This window comes from Schistocerca piceifrons, chromosome 4 (genome assembly GCF_021461385.2).
Source record: "Schistocerca piceifrons isolate TAMUIC-IGC-003096 chromosome 4, iqSchPice1.1, whole genome shotgun sequence".
NCBI lineage: Eukaryota > Metazoa > Arthropoda > Insecta > Orthoptera > Acrididae > Schistocerca > Schistocerca piceifrons.
Window position 1 is genome coordinate 584,936,049 of NC_060141.1, and position 17,317 is coordinate 584,953,365.

General features: G+C 41.9%; 1 protein-coding gene across 1 annotated transcript in view; it reads right to left on the reverse strand.

The window, feature by feature from the left end:
• LOC124795861 (alpha/beta hydrolase domain-containing protein 17B) overlaps window positions 1–17,317 on the reverse strand; it is a 68,668-nt gene that overhangs the window by 45,553 nt on the left and 5,798 nt on the right. Inside the window, exon 2 of the mRNA XM_047259942.1 lies at window positions 602–734. Coding sequence (XP_047115898.1) covers window positions 602–734 — 133 coding nt within the window. The remainder of the gene's footprint in view (window positions 1–601; window positions 735–17,317) is intronic.

Sequence of the window (17,317 nt, forward strand, 5' to 3'; positions counted from 1 at the left end):
TGCATGCAAAACAAATTTCAATTTGTCAGTACTCCTCCTCCATTGTTTCTTGATCGAAGCTAAAATGCAGAATTGCCATTTGATTTACTATAATGCACAGTGTCTAGAAACATTTTTGGTACTAAGTCAATATCTGAATACCAAATCTTTCTAACTAAATTGAATTACTGTCTCAATATATAAAACACGAATTTTAATTTTCAAAGACTTCATGGTAAATGTAACAATATTTCTAGCTAAAAAGGTCACTCAAATCCATATTCATAAAGAATTAAATAAATTATAAACAATTACAATTTCAAGTCAAAATTATAGCTGAATACTTTACAGGTAAATGTGTGACTGAAACACACACACACACACACACACACACACACACACACACACGCGTCATTTAAATACCAATGAACATTTCTTTATTTTGTTAAAACATTCAGGAACCACTTTGCAACTCTTTCAAAATTTTGATGGCCTGTACATGCACATGCACTTAATGTGGTGTAGGGAAAGAATTTTGAGGGTAATTAATAATTCTTTGTGTAACACTTTCAGATATATATATGATAGACAACATAAAACCAGCAGTACTGAGAATACATACATCAACCCATAAAGGTTCAACTGCTCGCGGACATCTTTCGTAAATAGCAAGGCCATGTGAAAAGTCTATGACTTCATCTTCTGTACCGTGTATCACTAGTACTGGGGATGTGACTTTTGGAACCTTGTCAATGCTGTAAAACAAACAAAACATTCATTATTCAAAAAGTACTCAGTGCATACAAAAGACCAAGTGAACAAAACACGTTTTGTTACAAGCAGAAAACAAGAATTTTATTTCAGCCATATGTGTTATCTTACTACTCTAAAATCATGACTTTAAAGTCACAGTGAGGCACTATGAAGGAATATTAACTTTATTTTTGTAGTAATATTAAACTATTTACTTTTTTTGTCATAGAGTGAAGGTGATAAGTGAAGGTGGTTTGGTGACACAGATTATGAAAGACTGCTCTAAATGAAGAAAACTACATGAAACTGATACACAAGAGACCATATACACTGTGGAAAGGACAGGATGATACCACTGGTGAGAGAATGTATGTCGGCATGAAAATCTACTTGTCACATTTGGAAACTTTTGACCGGCTATTTAACTAAAAATGTCACATTGTATATGTAAACACAAACTACAGTTTAGATGGAACAATGACAAATATCTATAAATTTGTAAACTGGCAGTATTAGGATGGTTTTGTTTTATTTTAGAGCACAAAAACTAGGATGACATGTGCCCACGTCAGAACTGTCTAACAACAAGGGGAAAAAAAGGAGTTAAAAATGACTACATGTTAAGCCCAATCAATGGAAGGAAAGACAGCTAATTAGGGACTCTGAGAAAGGTCCATAAAATATGTCACAGAGAAATGGAGGTCCTGAACTGGGATGTCCTTAACTGAAGATTAAATGTTCTTCACCCTACCGTTATGATGGCTAAAAAATAAAACGTGATTGACAGCCCACACGTCATTCGCTAAAAGGCCGATAACTCAGATGTCTGTCACCGCCAGAGATTGAGGTCAATGAGCACATGGTGGAGAGAGAGCACCACTTAAGAAATGGTGATCACTAAAAAGACAGTGCCCAATATGCAACCTAGCTAAAATGATCTCCTTGCAATTAGAGGGGCAACAGGAGGTCGTCCAAGACGATGGGAGAGGCTGAATTCCCTGGAGCTTGTTCCCATGCAGGAAGGACCAGTGGTGATGCCAAAGTGACATCACCTGCGGACAGACGGCAACACAGAGATCAGAGGGAATAGAACTAGTGGGCCCATGTATGAGGACTGCAACCCTGTGTTAGGGTGGTAGTTTCATAATGCTTCAATATATTTCATTGTTCAGTGATGACAATGAAATTGTGCTACATTGTGTACCAGACATAAGGTATGAAAGTATAGACATTTGCAACATTGTGCACGTGATGACCTTGAAAAAGCCTTTATGGAATGTTCCTTCACAGTGGTTAATTATTTGCTATTTATTTATTTATTTATCATTTGGAAAAAAGACTTAGGCACATATGGCACTCTGGACATTTAAATTATTTTATCTGAGGAGCTAACAACAAGTACATCTAATTTTATGTACATTAGTTATAAAATAGACATAAAATACACAGTAAAATGAACAGCACAATGTGTTATGCAGCGGACTGTGAAATTGTAAGTAAAAATAGGCTGTGAGAGGAGCGAACACAAGTAACAATAAATTTTAAACTGAGATGAGTGGTTGAACGAACATAAAAATCAGCTATAAAGAGAACACTAAAATAAGATAAGTAATAAAAAGAATCATGAAAGGAACACTAATTTTACACTAATAAAGTTGACTGGATTAAGGATCATGGGCAGCAAGCATAACATTACATATCAAGGTTTAAGTCACCCATCCAGGAAACTGCAGCATCCTTCAGTTTGTACAGATCTGTTTTTGTTTCTAGGTACATTCTGATGTTGTTGTCACTTGCAGTATCACCAAATTGTCTGACACAGAGCATCACAGTCATGCTGAGGGCTCGAAAATTTTCCGCATTTGTACAGAAGTCCTGGCAGACTCCGTGTGATGTTTGAATCATGTTGAGAGCTTTTCACTGCTGGTAAGGATTTTCACACCCAGTCGATCTGTGTGCGGAATCAGAAATGGGTTAATGAATCATCAAGTTGTCGGTGCTCCAGTCAGTCTGCCACTGTGCCTCTATGCTGAAGTCTGTGACTAGTAGTTGCTCTGATAATATTATAGGGAGTTTCCTGGACCTCAGTGATAAATGAGGAACGTCCTAATGCACTGACAATTCTGGCTCACTGTGAATCCTATTTAACTGACAGACCAAGAAGCCTTTTCTGTACAGTGGAGGTGGAACAATATTGCTCCGTACGGGTAACCATTGAAGCGGTGTACTTTTGATGCATCCACTGATATGCACCATTTTTCGTAGTTTGACTTTTAGTTTCCTTACATGGCTGTTATGCAACCACACAGAGTAGTAGTATTCAGAGACAGAGTGTACAAATCCTAGGGCAGAACCTCTTAGTGTTAAAGCATATGCTCCCCACTGGTTGCCACACAACTTATGCAGGATATTGTTGTGTGTGTTGACTTTAGCTGCCATAGCTTCTGGGTGTTTCCTGAAAGGCAGGTTGTGATCCAGTATGACACTAAGGAACGTAGGTAACTATGGCGAAGCAATTTATTGCTGAAGCATACTTTGGAAGATTTTTAAGGCTTCCCTATTATTCAGATTTAAACACTATTTCCATTTTGCTTGTGTTGACAGTCAGTCTCCAGTCAGTGTAGCATTTCCCAACTTTAAGATCTTGGGAAAAGCTACTGTCAGCACCAGCCATCTGCTTGGCTTGGACAACAATGGCCAGGTCATCAGAATAACCAAATTTACATCCTTTTGTTTCTGGCATGTCTGATATGTACAGCAGCAATCCTTGAATGACACTGTTTTTTATTTTTCGGATGCTACTTATAATGGCACCCATTATTATTATTATTATTATTCGGTAGGTTCTGTCAAGTAGCACATAATTGATGAGGTATAAGAGTTTCTGGCATGGGATGGTGTAGCCCAATTTATATAGTACATCATCTTCCCACACACCGTCACAGTATGGGATAAGATCCACGAAAACAACCATCATCTTGCATCTTGAGTGCTTCTTGGGATGCTGTTTTGATGTGGCTAGTTGAGCTGAGTACCTGATCTTCACAGCTTCTGTTATGGCGAAATCGAGCCTGCTCCACTGGTAGGTGTTCTCCCAGTATAGGCTCAATCCAGTTAAACCATGTGTTTTCAACAGTTTATAGGTATCGCTTAGGAGAGAAATCTGGTGGTAGCTTTCTGATTTGTCCCTTGGTTTGCCTGGCTTTAGCAAAGATATTATTTCAGCTTCCTTGAACTCAGGTGCGACATGAACAGTCTGCATAATACACAGAAGAAATATACGAGGCATGTTTTTTAAGTAAGTACTGTTTTGAAATTAAAAAAAGATGTGCTAAGATATCTCAATAATTTTATTTTTACATGAAAGCCTGTACCTTAATCTACTTCTCTACATAATTTCCATCAATATTGAGGCACTTGTCATAACGTTGTACCAGTTTTTGAATACCCTCCTCATAGAAGTCTGGCACCTGACTTGTTAACCACTGCATCACCACTGTTTAAAAGCTACCGCAATGGCCTTTCATTTACAAGTGTAGTGGGGCAAAAGGGTTGTTCAGTGCACATATCCAAAGACAACTGAAACTGTCTGGTGAGTACGAAGTCATCCTCCACACAGTTATTTTGAGTGTTGAAAGTTATCATTACTAAAAGCTTGAAAATGGGTGTACACAGAATGCTGGAAAGGAAGCGAATCCGAGCATTTGAGTCATGATGTTGCCAAAGAGGGCTGAAAATTAGGTGGGCTGGTAAGATGGGAAATAAGGTGACCGGCTGCAGAATCAGTGATGAAAGGAATATTTAGAAAAAACTAACAGAGGATGGAACAGGATAATAGAACATCCACTAAAACATCTGAGAATAAGCTTTGTGGCACTAGAGGGAGCTGGAGAGGGGGAAAAAAAAGGCAGGGAAAAACAGAAATTAGCATATACGCTACAAATAGCTGCGGATGTTGATGTAGGAGTTGTTCTGTCATTAAAAGATTGGCACAGAAGAGGAAATTGTAGTGGGCTGCATTGAACCAGTCACAAGACTGATAAGGCAGTGCTGTTAAGGCCTTGGCAATGATAAAACTTGTTTGTCAATTTGCTGTTTTCCATCGATGGGCTTATCAAACAAGTGTGCAGACACACAACCAAAATTTTTTAACTTCACTTCTGAAGCAGTCGTCACACTGTGCATGTGTGTTGTGAAGTATTCTGACACTAGCGGGAAGGGTTACCAATGCAGATAAAGCATTTCTTGTATTGACTTTAATGCTGTGTATAAAGAAGAAAATGAAAACAAGGTCCTGGGAACGGCTGCAACTGTGATAAACATACGCTTGAAAAACTGTTACAGAAAATACTTGATAATTACATCAACTTTATCTTTTTTTTTATTTTATTGCATTCTGCTTCTGTTGTGCATGCAATATTTATTTTCTTCTTAATGCTTTCCCATAAATAGGTGGCTGGCAAAGATGCAACACCTCTACCATTTTGCCAATTTTAGACTGTAATTCCAAACATATGCCACTTGGTCTACTTTTGGAAGGTAGAATCCTCTGACATCTGAAGCAGGTATGACACTGGTTACAATCCCAGTACTGTTGTTTGTGCCACTAGGTTTCATTTCAAGGCTTTGGCAGAAGCATTGGTACACTGTGTGTGTGTGTGTGTGTGTGTGTGTGTGTGTGTGTGTGTGAATTAGTTAGCATCCTAATCCAGATGGTATACTGATGGAAAGAAATTGATGACAACTTAGGGAGCAAATTCAGACACTACATGGGACAGCATGCACACCTAATGTTCCAAAACACCGCACATAAAAATGGGATTTTACAGTGCTCACAACTTGGATTCTACTGGCAATAAAAAGGTAGGGTCAAGTGTTTTTGATAGGCCTTGGGCTAGGGACCATTTGTATACCCAGCAGAAAGATTGTCTTAGTTTCACTATCCCACAGTACAGCATCAAAATGTGAATGTTATACACTTCCTGCTGCTTAGACAAATGTTGCAAATTTGTTGGTTCTTTTTGGATCTCATCAGCTCGAGGTCTTGCGGTAGCGTTCTCGCTTCCAGCGCACGGGGTCCCAGGTTCGATTCCCAGCGGGGTCAGGGATTTTCCCTGCCTCGAGATGACTGGGTGTTGTTGTGTCATCTGCATCATCATCATTCATCCTCATTATGGTTGGAGGAAGGCAATAGCAAACCACCTTCACTAGGATCTCGCCTAGTACGGTGGTGCGGGTCTCTCGCATCGTCCCCTATGCTCCTCGGAGTATGGGACACCACCACCACCACCACCACCACCACCACCACCACCACCATTTATGGTGGGCTTGATGTGACTTCATGGGCAGTTCATCAGAAAACCTCCCCCCAAAATGAGATTTTTTACTATATTTTTGCCATCACCAATATATCAAAACCCAGGCTAGGACCCTAAGACAGCTATAGGCACCAAATTGTTGATATTTTTACAATATATTCCTAACATTCTGATCTCGAAAAACCTTGAAACTTTTCTCAATATCTTTATCCATTTCCTAGATACAGATGTTCAAAGTTGCCCCACGTCTACATGTAAAATTCAGTAAGAGGCGAAATCTGAACAACAAATAACAAACTGCTCAAATTTTAATGGTATATTCTCTACGCATTTGTCTAGAAGTGCCACATCCCCATTTTCAAAAATCTTTATCCACTATCAAGAAACACTGCAGAAACTTGGTTTTTTTTTTTTACAAAAATCCCACCATGGATTCTGAGACTGTTATGGACAGCAAATGGCAGTTATTTTTGCAATGTAAGCCTATGATCTCAATCTCAAAAAACAACCTTGAAAATATTCTTCATATTCTTATCCATTACTGAGATACAGAGGTTCAACATTACCCCACTCGTACAGGTAAAATATGCACATAAAATCTGGTGCAAGATGAAAATGTAGTTCATAAAATGATTCAGCATGGAGAAATATGCTCTGAAGTATCCTCACTATTATCTGGGAAACCCATGTTGCAGTACTGAAGCACATACTTCTATTTCAAGTAAGTGCACTATCTAAATTTTACTGATCAATACATTTCTTTTCATAAGAGTTACATCTCTGCTGCAGTAGGAAGAGAAGGGAAGCAATGAAAAAATGCCCTATGGGAGCACAAAAAATGTGACTATGTTCCTGTTTATTTAAAAGTCTCTGACTGAAAGGTGAGGTACCAGTTGCCTCATTCTATCTTCCTCAGCACTTTTAAAAATTTCCCCCCAATTTTTTGTACTTTATGCTGATAGAGAGAAGGCAGAGGCAAAGAAACAGGTGGAAGATAGACAGTGGTTGCGTTATAGAAAGAGCGAAGGAGACAATGGCAGTGCGAGAGAAAAAGAGGGACATAGTGGCAGTGAAACATAGTTCACAATGTACAACAGTGCTAGGAAAAGAGTGAAGGATACAATGCATGTGGGAGAGGAATAAGGAGAAGGAAACAGTGGAAGTGGGTGGGAGCCAGTGATAATGAGAGGCAGACAGTATGACAATGACAACAAGAGAGTGTTAGTGATAATGAGAAGAGACAGCAGTAGTGAGAAGAATGAATGAGACAGTATGCGTAAGAGACAGAAAAATGGTGACATTGACATTGAGAGGAGACAGTAGTAGCGGGTCAGAACAAAGGGATCTGGGCTGTGACAAAGGAGGCAATGACATAGAGAGACACAATGAGATAATGACAATGAGTTGGGCTGAATGAGTGAGAGAGAAAGGACCACTGGGAGTAGATGGGTATGAGTGACTAACAGCAATGGAGTAGTGGGTGCGAGGGAATTACAGTTGGGGAGCTTACAGGAGCACGAGATGAGCTGCATGTTAAAAAAAGCGTGAATATGTTTGCATACTAAAATTTTTGGGGAAAGTTTAGAAGATACTGAGGAAGGTAGAATAAGGCAGCTGGTACCCCACTTCTCAGTCAGTCTTTTAAATAAACAGGAACACATTCGTATTTTTTTGTGGTCCAATAGGAGCAGTTTTCCACTGGTTACAATATTGTTGCATTTGACACACTTACTTGGGAAGCATGGGAAGCAAGTGTGACAACTGCATGCCAGGGGATGGCCTGAGGATGGTACTGTGCACTGAAATTGGTAGCCATTAGGGGAAAGAAAAAGTATAGAGTTAACCATATCTTGTTTCTAAAGCGTATTGTTTGCTGCTCCAATTGACTCTGTCAAACACTTCTAAAGGCTGATCATATTACTCTACGTGAGAGTTGATTTGGGTGCTCCTGTTCATTCCAATTTAAAACCAAAGATATTAAGTACATCTGGATGCAAATTGTGTAAGAGGAGCATAATTCTTGTTTCACTAAATAAATGTAACAGTCAGAAATTTCAATAGGATAATCTATAATCCACCCAATCAAGACAAGGCCTCATCTTTCCAGTTAGCCCCATTCACCTTTGTATCGAACTATGAGCATGTAATTAGCTGAGAGCCACAAACATAGAATGAGTATTATGCTTCTGTACCCAAACCATCAAATGCCACACTTGAAGAGGGCAATAAGTAATTTGCACCAGTCGGACTTTTGTCCATGATGTGATATTCCTAATTTACTCCATGTATAAACTGCAAGAGAGAGAAAGTCAACTGTGAACCCTTGCAAAAGAACTGTTTAGACATCACACGGTAAAACTTAAGTAATGAGTTGATATTAGATGGCAAAGTTCAGAAATTTGATTGCAACCTTAGTGCATTGTATGACGAACGTGCCCCTCAATGAACAGTCGAAATAAGAGAACTACCTCTTCAGCAATGAATAAGGAACTATGCTACATAAAGAATAAGTAATGTTGCACACACAATATTCAAGCTGAGCTGTTTGAAGTATGCATGCCCATTCAACTGAACAGAGCTAGTCCAATCCTGCAGCAATGTAGAACAACTGTGTGGCTTCAGCATAGGAAAGACAAAATCTAATCAAGCTTCTGCAGATGAATTAAATTAAGAACTGTGGTCAGTTCCCAAGTTGTGATAAATTATCATCCTCAAGATAGTAGCAGCAGCAGTTAAAGTAGATGAATTTTTCTCAAAATCTGTCTCTAAATGTACAATTCAGAAAGCAATCATGAGAATCTCCTGGGCTACAGGTAATTAAAAGTGAGTGCAGATATGATTAAAAATGTAGCTGATATTATTATTATTATTATTATTATTATTATTATTATTATTATTACAGTTCTTACTTATCTTGCTAATGCTGCAAGCATTATAGACTGGAACAAGGATTAATTTGAACAATACTCAGAAATGATAATTTAAAATCACCAGGCAACTATCGGCCAATTAGCATACCACTTGTTGTACCTGAAACCTTGCTCATGAACATCTGGTTGGTTGGTTTAATGATTGAAGGGATCAAAACTACGAGGTCATAATTTGCTCTTACCTGCAACAGGCAAGTCAACAAAACTACAAACCAAAGAAGGGCCTAGTGCATAAAACCCAAGAAAAGGAAAGCACACGGCCCATCAAAGGTCAACAAAGCCTAAAGAAAAGAACAAGAAAGAAGAAAAGGGAGGAAAGGAAGAAAGGTGGGTGAGGTGTCCCACCCAGGGAGCAGCTGGAGGTTGCCAAAAGCAGAAAGTGCGATGGGGGCATACCTCCTGTCACTTATCAGAGGCACCCCATCCAAATATATACAGAAAAGACTGGTGACAGACAGGGCAAGAGAAGCACAGGAAAACAAAGGAAGAACACTAAGTCAAACATAACAGGCAAGAAGCGGGAAGAAGAGCAAACGAGAGGATAGTGCGGGGGCAGGGGTGGGCCACCAAGCCAGATGCTGTTGCTTGTTTGGGGCAGAGGCAGCCACAGGGCAGCCTGCCAAGCTCTCAATGGACTAACAAGGGTGAGGTGCCCTCACTCAGAGTGGGGTAAAACCCCTTTCATGAATAAACCGTAATAGCTGGTCAGCTACTGATGCATCGTCTGCTAACACCAATGGTAGTGAGACAGGAAGATTAAGTCGGTTGCAAGGCAGCAATGTTAGGACAGTCCTGTAAACTGTGGACCACCATTAAAGAGACACCATGACGACTGTGGGAAGAATCCTCACGATGGACGAGATGACTATGAATCAGCCATGAATGACCAATGTGGAGCCAGTATAGGATGATGGAGTCCTTCGATAGGCCCGCGTGGAGGACCTCCATAAATTCGTGTTGTTCTTTATCGCCCATAGTTTGTTCAGTGAAGACTGAGTATGCCATTCCACATTCCAAGTCCTTAAAACCTGATGTGTAATTTCAATAGAAGGTTCAATTCTAGAATATTGATCTCAAGAGGTGGTTTGCTGGTGGCCAGTTTGGTAAGTCTGTCAGCGAGTTAATCCCTTGGGATCACAACATGACACTGGGTCCAGACAAAGATCATAGTGTCAACAATGTTCACAGGCAGAAAGGGAATCCTGGTTAGTCTGGACCAAGGGATGGCAAGGGTAACACTAATCAAGAGCTTGTAAACTGCTCGAAGAGTCACTCCAGATGAGGAAGGACTCACTGGTGCAGAAACGAATATTCTAAAGAGCACGAGAGATGGCTGCCAATTTTGCAGTGAAAACACTGCAGCTATCTGGCATGGAGCATAGTTCATTAGATCACACATGAGCATAAGCAAAGCCAGCATGTCTGGCAACTGCTGAGCCACCAGGTGAGCCAGGTCTTTTGGACCTTGTGACAGATCAAGACAGAACTGTGGATGCGGAATGCACCACGGAGGTGTATGTAAGTGGACCCAGAGAAGAAGTGGGTGAGGGGTAAGCTGGAGTTCAGAAAAAAGGAACTGGATATGAAAGGCAATCACAACCCCAGACCTGAGCCACTGTAGTGAGATATGGATCTCCATATATGGAAATAGGAGATTGTAATTTAGACGCTCTGGGGAGCAGAAGATGCGTAACGTATAAATGATCAACTGTTTTTGGCACAGAACCTGCACCGGTGAAACCCCTACCACCACTAGCAGGCAGATCACAGGGCTAGTCCTAAAGGCATTAGCTGCCAGTCATATCTCACCAATGGCATATTGGGCCCAGCATCTGTAATGTTGAAAGTGGTGCCAAGGCGTATGCGAGACGTCTAATCTAGACAACACTGGACCAATGCTTTGTACAAGTGTATGACCATAAAGTGGCCCATGCCCCAGATGGAGTTGCTGAGGTAGCGAAGAGTACTGAGGTGCAATCAACCTGTCCTCTTTAGTTAATGAAGATGGGGAAGTCATGTCAACAGGGTATCAAAGACCAGTCCCAAAAGAATGATGAGAGTCCACCATGCATAATGAGGGACTGGCCATCAAGGTGCAGATCTGGATGGGGATGGGCTGTACGGTGGCCTTAGAAATGCGTAACGCAGGTCTTGGCAGCTCAAAAATGGATGGCAGCCCGAGATTGCACTCTGTGCATTGTGCATTGCTCCCTGCAGTCGGCTTTCACCAGCACCCATCACGGACAAACAAAAATAAATCCAAAAATCTACAGCATACAAGGGGGGTGGGGGTGGGGGGGCATCATAGGCACTGCAGCTGCCACCAGACCCCTGACAGCCACTAAAAACAGAGGAAAACTCAAAACATAACCCTGGGGAACCCCATTTTCCTGCAGACAGGAGGTGCCAACCTGCAAGTGAAAAATGTGACATGAAAGAAGGTTCTGGATAAAAATTGAGAGTTGGTCAAGGAAGTCCCCCTCCTCATATAAGGTGGCAAGGATGTGTTGGTCCCATGTGTTACCATAGGCTTTATGCAGATCAAAGAAGACGCAACACGGTGTTGACTCTGGGGAAAAGACATAAGGATACCAGATTCCAGGTGGGCTGCACTATCTGCAGTAGCATGTCTATGGCAAAAATTACACAGAGTCAAAGCGAAAAGACTCCAGGATTCAAGGATCAAATACAGCCTTTGACTCACCATATATTGGACATTGGTTATACTGATCGGACAACAGCTGTCCACCTGAAGGGGTGTTTTATCCGATTTCAAAAATGGATAAACAACGCCTTCTCACCATTGGGAAGGGAATTAGGTCTCACTCCATAGATGGCTAGAAACAAATACCTGACTTTGGCTAGCCACTGATTTGGTTGTGCACCTACTCTAGTCCAGTCCAGGAGCTGTGTCAGGGCAGAGAGCATGGGTGCTGGCGAATTCCCACTCATTAAACAGAGTGTTGTAAGGCTCCGGTAGCAGAGAATGAAAGGTAAAGGGAGTCGTTCCAGATGGTGTTTGAGAAGAAGGAACTTAGGAGGATAGCAGACCGATGCTGAGGCCTGGGTAAAATGCCAAGCAAGATGCTCAGAGACAGAGTCTGGGTTGGTGAGGATAACACCCCTGTGAGAGGAAGGCAGCCAACAATGTCAATGATCCTTACCCATTCTTGTAAAGAGGTAGTATGCAGCCCTATGGCAGCAATATATTGATCCCAATAAATATGTTTCTGGCATTTAAGAAGATAATGGGGCCGTGCACAAAGCCATTTAAAGACCAGGAGGTGGTTGAAATGTGAATGTTGTTCACAGCACTGGAGGGCACAACAGCATCTTTAATATAGCTGCAACTATTTTGGGGGTTCACCGAGAAACAATCTTCCGCCGGGAAAAACCCGCAGACAAAGGAATCCGTGAAGCACCTGCCGAAAGAATGGCGTCAATCAACTCCATACGGATTCATCAATACCATCTTGTGGTGGAGCTGAGGAAAAGGCATCCCATCCACATTAGTAAAGGCCCACCTGGGATGAAGTCTAAGTGAGCTATGCTGAAGAAAAGATAAGATGACCAAAAAATGATAGCTGTCCCACAAATCGTCATGTACTCTACACTGAATGGAGGGGCTACAGATGGAAAGATCAATGGCCAAGAAAGTGTTGTGTGCCACACTACAGTTTGTGGGTGCTCAAGTGTTGAGCAGGCTGAGATCAAGCCTAGGCAGCAGGTCTTCAACACACTTGCCCAGTCAATAGTCACATTACCACCACACAGTGGGTTATGGGGATCGAAATCCCCAAGGAGACTGAAAGGGGGGGGGGGAGGGGAGGCTGTCACAGGAGGGCAAGAAAAGCAGGAAGACAGAAGGCCAGTATGAGGGAAGATAATGATTGCAATCATCACTGCAAAATCTAAATGGGTCTGAAAAGCCATTGCTTCCAGTGCAGTAAGAAGAGGAACCAAGGAATTAACAATGTCCATATGGATCAAGGTACAGACACCACCAGAGGCTCGCAATGGACCAACACGGTTATATCAGAAGGTTTAGAAACCACAGAGTCGGCAATGGGATATCCACAAAACAAGATTCCTGAAATACAACACAATCTACAGAGGAGAAATAAAGAAGATACTGCAATTCCAGAAGGTGATTATAGTAACCATTACAGGTCCAATACAAGAGACCAGATGGACATGGAATGGGCCAGAATCAGTCATTATGATGAGTCAATGTCCATCACCAGTAAGGAAAGAGTGACATATATGAATGTAAGATCAGATCCTGATTGAGAGAGAGTGGGCCTTAAGGATGTCAGGGGGCAGGGGGAAGGCCTTGTCCAGAGACTTATGCATCTTCTTCTTCTCCTTCGGATGGTGAGATTTGGAATGGTGGGGAAGAAAGCAAGTCACAGCAATATCAGGATCTGAAAGAGAGGAAGTGGTCTTGAGGCCCACAGAACGTGATTCCCAAGCCCGACTGAGTAACAGGCTTCTTGACCTGTAGATGCTAGGTGAGGGGCTCCTAGTGGGAGACCCATCTTCGACAGGTGCCAGAGAAGGAAATTTCTTCTCCAGCTGACAAAAAGGAGCACTTCTGTGAGGGGAGGGAATGGGAACTGTCATGGAGGAGTAAAGTGAAGGGGGACAGGATGGAGGTAAGGATGAGGGGGAAGAACACAACAGAAGCAAAGGTAGATGTTAAGGATATTGTGTGGAGATGGTTAAATTTCTGTTGGGGCCTCAGAGTGGGATAGAAGGTCCAGAGTTTTGAAATCTTGAATCTTTCTTTCTTTTCACAGACTGGGCAATCCAGCAAACAAGAAGAATATGGGCTGGAACAGTTCAAGCACTTGGGTGGTGGGGTAAAAGGACTCCCCACATGAAGAGGATGGCTGCAGTCATCACAAATATAATTCACCTCACATCGTGAAGATATGTGACCAAAATGGTAACATTGGAAACAGTGCGTGGGAGGTGGGACATAGGGCTTCACATCACAATGGTAAACCATAACTTTGACTTTTCGCAGAAGGCTATCACCCTCAAAAACCAGTATGAAAGCACTGGTATCAATGTAACTGCCCTGAGGCCATCTGTGGATAAAATGAATGCAGCACCATTCCAGATTAGTCCTAAGTTCCTCATCATATTGAAGGAGGAGGTTCCTGTGGAAAATAATGCCCCAGGTAGGACTAGTAAGGAGTAATGCTCACTGGGACGTCTCCTAAGTGCTCACAAGCACAAGAGGTTTTAATCAATAGGGAAGCAGATCACATCGTACAAAGTGAGTAAATTTCATCACACTTACATCGGTACATTCTATAAAAAAGAAAGTTTGGCACCCGAAAAAGCCTCCCCGTCTGTCCTGGAACAAATCAAGTATTGAGGAAAGGATTGTACCTCAAGCTGGTGAACCTGGCCTTCTTCCCAAGAATGGCCACGGAGGGGAAGGAAAAGGATGCAAAAGTATGAAAAGGGGAACAATTCCTGCCTGAAGGGATAGCTGCGGAACAGTGGCCAGAAGTACAGAGCGAAGCACACTTCACTCCATACTCCTGGCCACTGTTCTGCAGCTGTCTCTTCAGGCAGATGTTCGCCCTGGTAACATGCCCCCCCCCCCCTCCCACTTTGATCAACCGTTAACCCTACAGGTGCCACCCAGCTATGAAAAGGGCCACCTGGCATAGTGACTGTTGCCAGGAATTCCATTGCCCCTACAATCACACATGAAGCAGTGACAGCTCAGGTACTGGACGTGTGATCTCTGTGTTGTCAGAGGGCTCAGCCAGATGCAGACATAACAGTCCCAACACAGGCACTGGCTACGCACGCTGGTGACCTAATGTGTGAGGGGGGGAGGGGCTATGGCAGGGAAGGAAATGGGAGAGGAAAAAGCCTCACTTCAGAGATGCTAGGGAGGTTCTTCCCCAATGGGGAGGGAGGGAGGAGAGAAGGGGAGAGTGGAAACTGAGACACATGACCAAAGAGGAATAGCAGAACCAAGGTAATAGTTGGGTCATTCTAAAGGAAACACAGAGAGGAAGGATAGGGGGTGGGGGACAGGAAGGGGAGGAGCTAAGGTGGGAAGGAGTGCATATAGGCAGTGAATTGCAGCCTGGAAGAGAAGAAAGGCTGCAATATCTCAGGGCCCCACACTTGCCACACAGGTAGCCACAAAAGAGTTTGGGGGCGGGGGTGTTTCATGAACATCTGACAGACTTTAAAAACATCCGTGATAAATATCATGGCACATTTCCAGCAGCATCACAGCAACTTTATTAATCAAAGTGCCTGTCCATATCAAATATGCCATGGGCAGTAATGAAGCAGCCATTTTAACACTGCTCAATTTCAGCAGTGTTTTGATTTCTGTCAATTTTAATATAGTACTTAATGAAATGAAATGGCTGAATTTCTTTAATAGTTCAATAATGTGGTCTGACAGCTCCCTTAAGAATATACATCAACAAGTCATCTGTGGGTTGGAGAAGTTATTATGTAAGCATTCTCTCAAAAGCCCACACAGTTCAGTCCTCAGTTGACTGCTTTTCTCACTGTGACATTTCAACTGGACTACGTTCTTGTGGCTACCACATATATGCTAATGATGTTCAGTTATATGTATGCACAAGTCCTAAGTAGCTATAAATGACAACCATTGTTCGGTACCAGAATGGGCAGAAAACATGGATCTTAAATTTGACACTAAAAGACCACATTTTATCCTTGTAACCCACTGAACACTTTCGTAAAATTCCTCCTGTATTCCCTAATAGTATCTGACTGCTTTATCAGATAACAGTACAAGATCTCAGCATAATCTTGGACAGGAATTTAAACTGGAATGAACAAAGTATTACACCATGTAAAAAATCTCGACTACATGCCTCCCAAAAAATTAAAAAAGAACTGCACCACCCTCCCCCCTTCCCCCCAAAGTATAATCTTTAGTCCTGTTGCATCTCTACTATTTTGATTTAGTTCAGCACGTCGCAAACAGTGATATGTCTATACAATTCGAGGTAGCCATGAATGCTTGTGTAAGACGTGTGTGTAATAATCGGTTGTTTGATCACGTCAGTCCTTCCTATGCTTGGTTACAGTTGATGAAACTGGATATGCAATGTGATTTACACTTTCTCTTGACCCTTCTTCATTGGGGTCTTAGTCAATGGTGTCCTCAACATGTTTTCTCACATTTGAAATACCAACCAGCATCATGATTCCATAACAGCAATACTAGATCTGATACATCCAGCATCTTGGCTGCACTTACGCATAAAACAAAATCTTTCTCCATCATTCCTTTCGTTTCAGTCATATGACTGGTGAAACACACTACCTAGTAACCAGAGTCTTACTCAAAACTATTGTGCATTCAAAAGGAGGTTGAATCTCTAGCTATTATGTTGTAGGCTCCTGTAGGAATATCTCAGTCATTGTCCTTCTATTCAACACTGAACAAATACTTCTATCACAGTGGCAAAACAATCCACACTTTTCCCCATCACCAACTGTTTGTGTTTTATTTCCTCCATCTCATCTTCTAACCTTACCTTATTATTTCTTGGTCTTTTATAAACCAATCAAATCTTTCCTTTTATGATGTTGCCGTATATTTAGGTTAGATATTACAAATGTAAAAAGAAATAACTTGACACATTGTTAACTAGACTGCCATTTGTGAAATATATTTCAATTAATAATAGACTAGGGGGCTTTCAATAAGTAACACAACACTTTTTTTCTCAGTCAATTGCGTTTGGGAAAAAAATGCAGAATTTAATTTGTTGTTGGATATTGTGGAATATTCCCACTTCATCCCCCACAGCCTCAAAGTTTTGACAGGTGGTAGTGCTAAATGTAACCTTCAAAATTACACCTTTAATGGAGGTGCGTTACAAGAAGGAAGCCGTCACCAAGTTTCTTTTGGCAGTAAACCAGAGCATTCATAGCTGCTAGCAGAATATCTGTGGAGACTTGAAAATGAACAAAAGCAAGCGAGTCAATGGGCAAGGCACCTGTCATCACCACAACAAGGTTGTGCAAATCTGATCAATATACTGTGGGCTGGCTGGCTGCAATGTTGGAATGCCAGGACGCACTCATTGAGCATGATTGGCAGATCACACTCAAACACCCCACTGCTCAATTGGATGTCGCTGTTGTTAGTGCTGAGACACTCATCCACCAATTGGGGTACTCAAGAGGTGTGTGCTCACTGGGATCCACCCTACAGCCTGGATCTTGCACTTCCGACTTCCATCTGTTCAGCCCAATGAAAGACGTACTCAGCAGGAAGCAGTACATGGATGATAGGGGGTTTACTGATGCAGC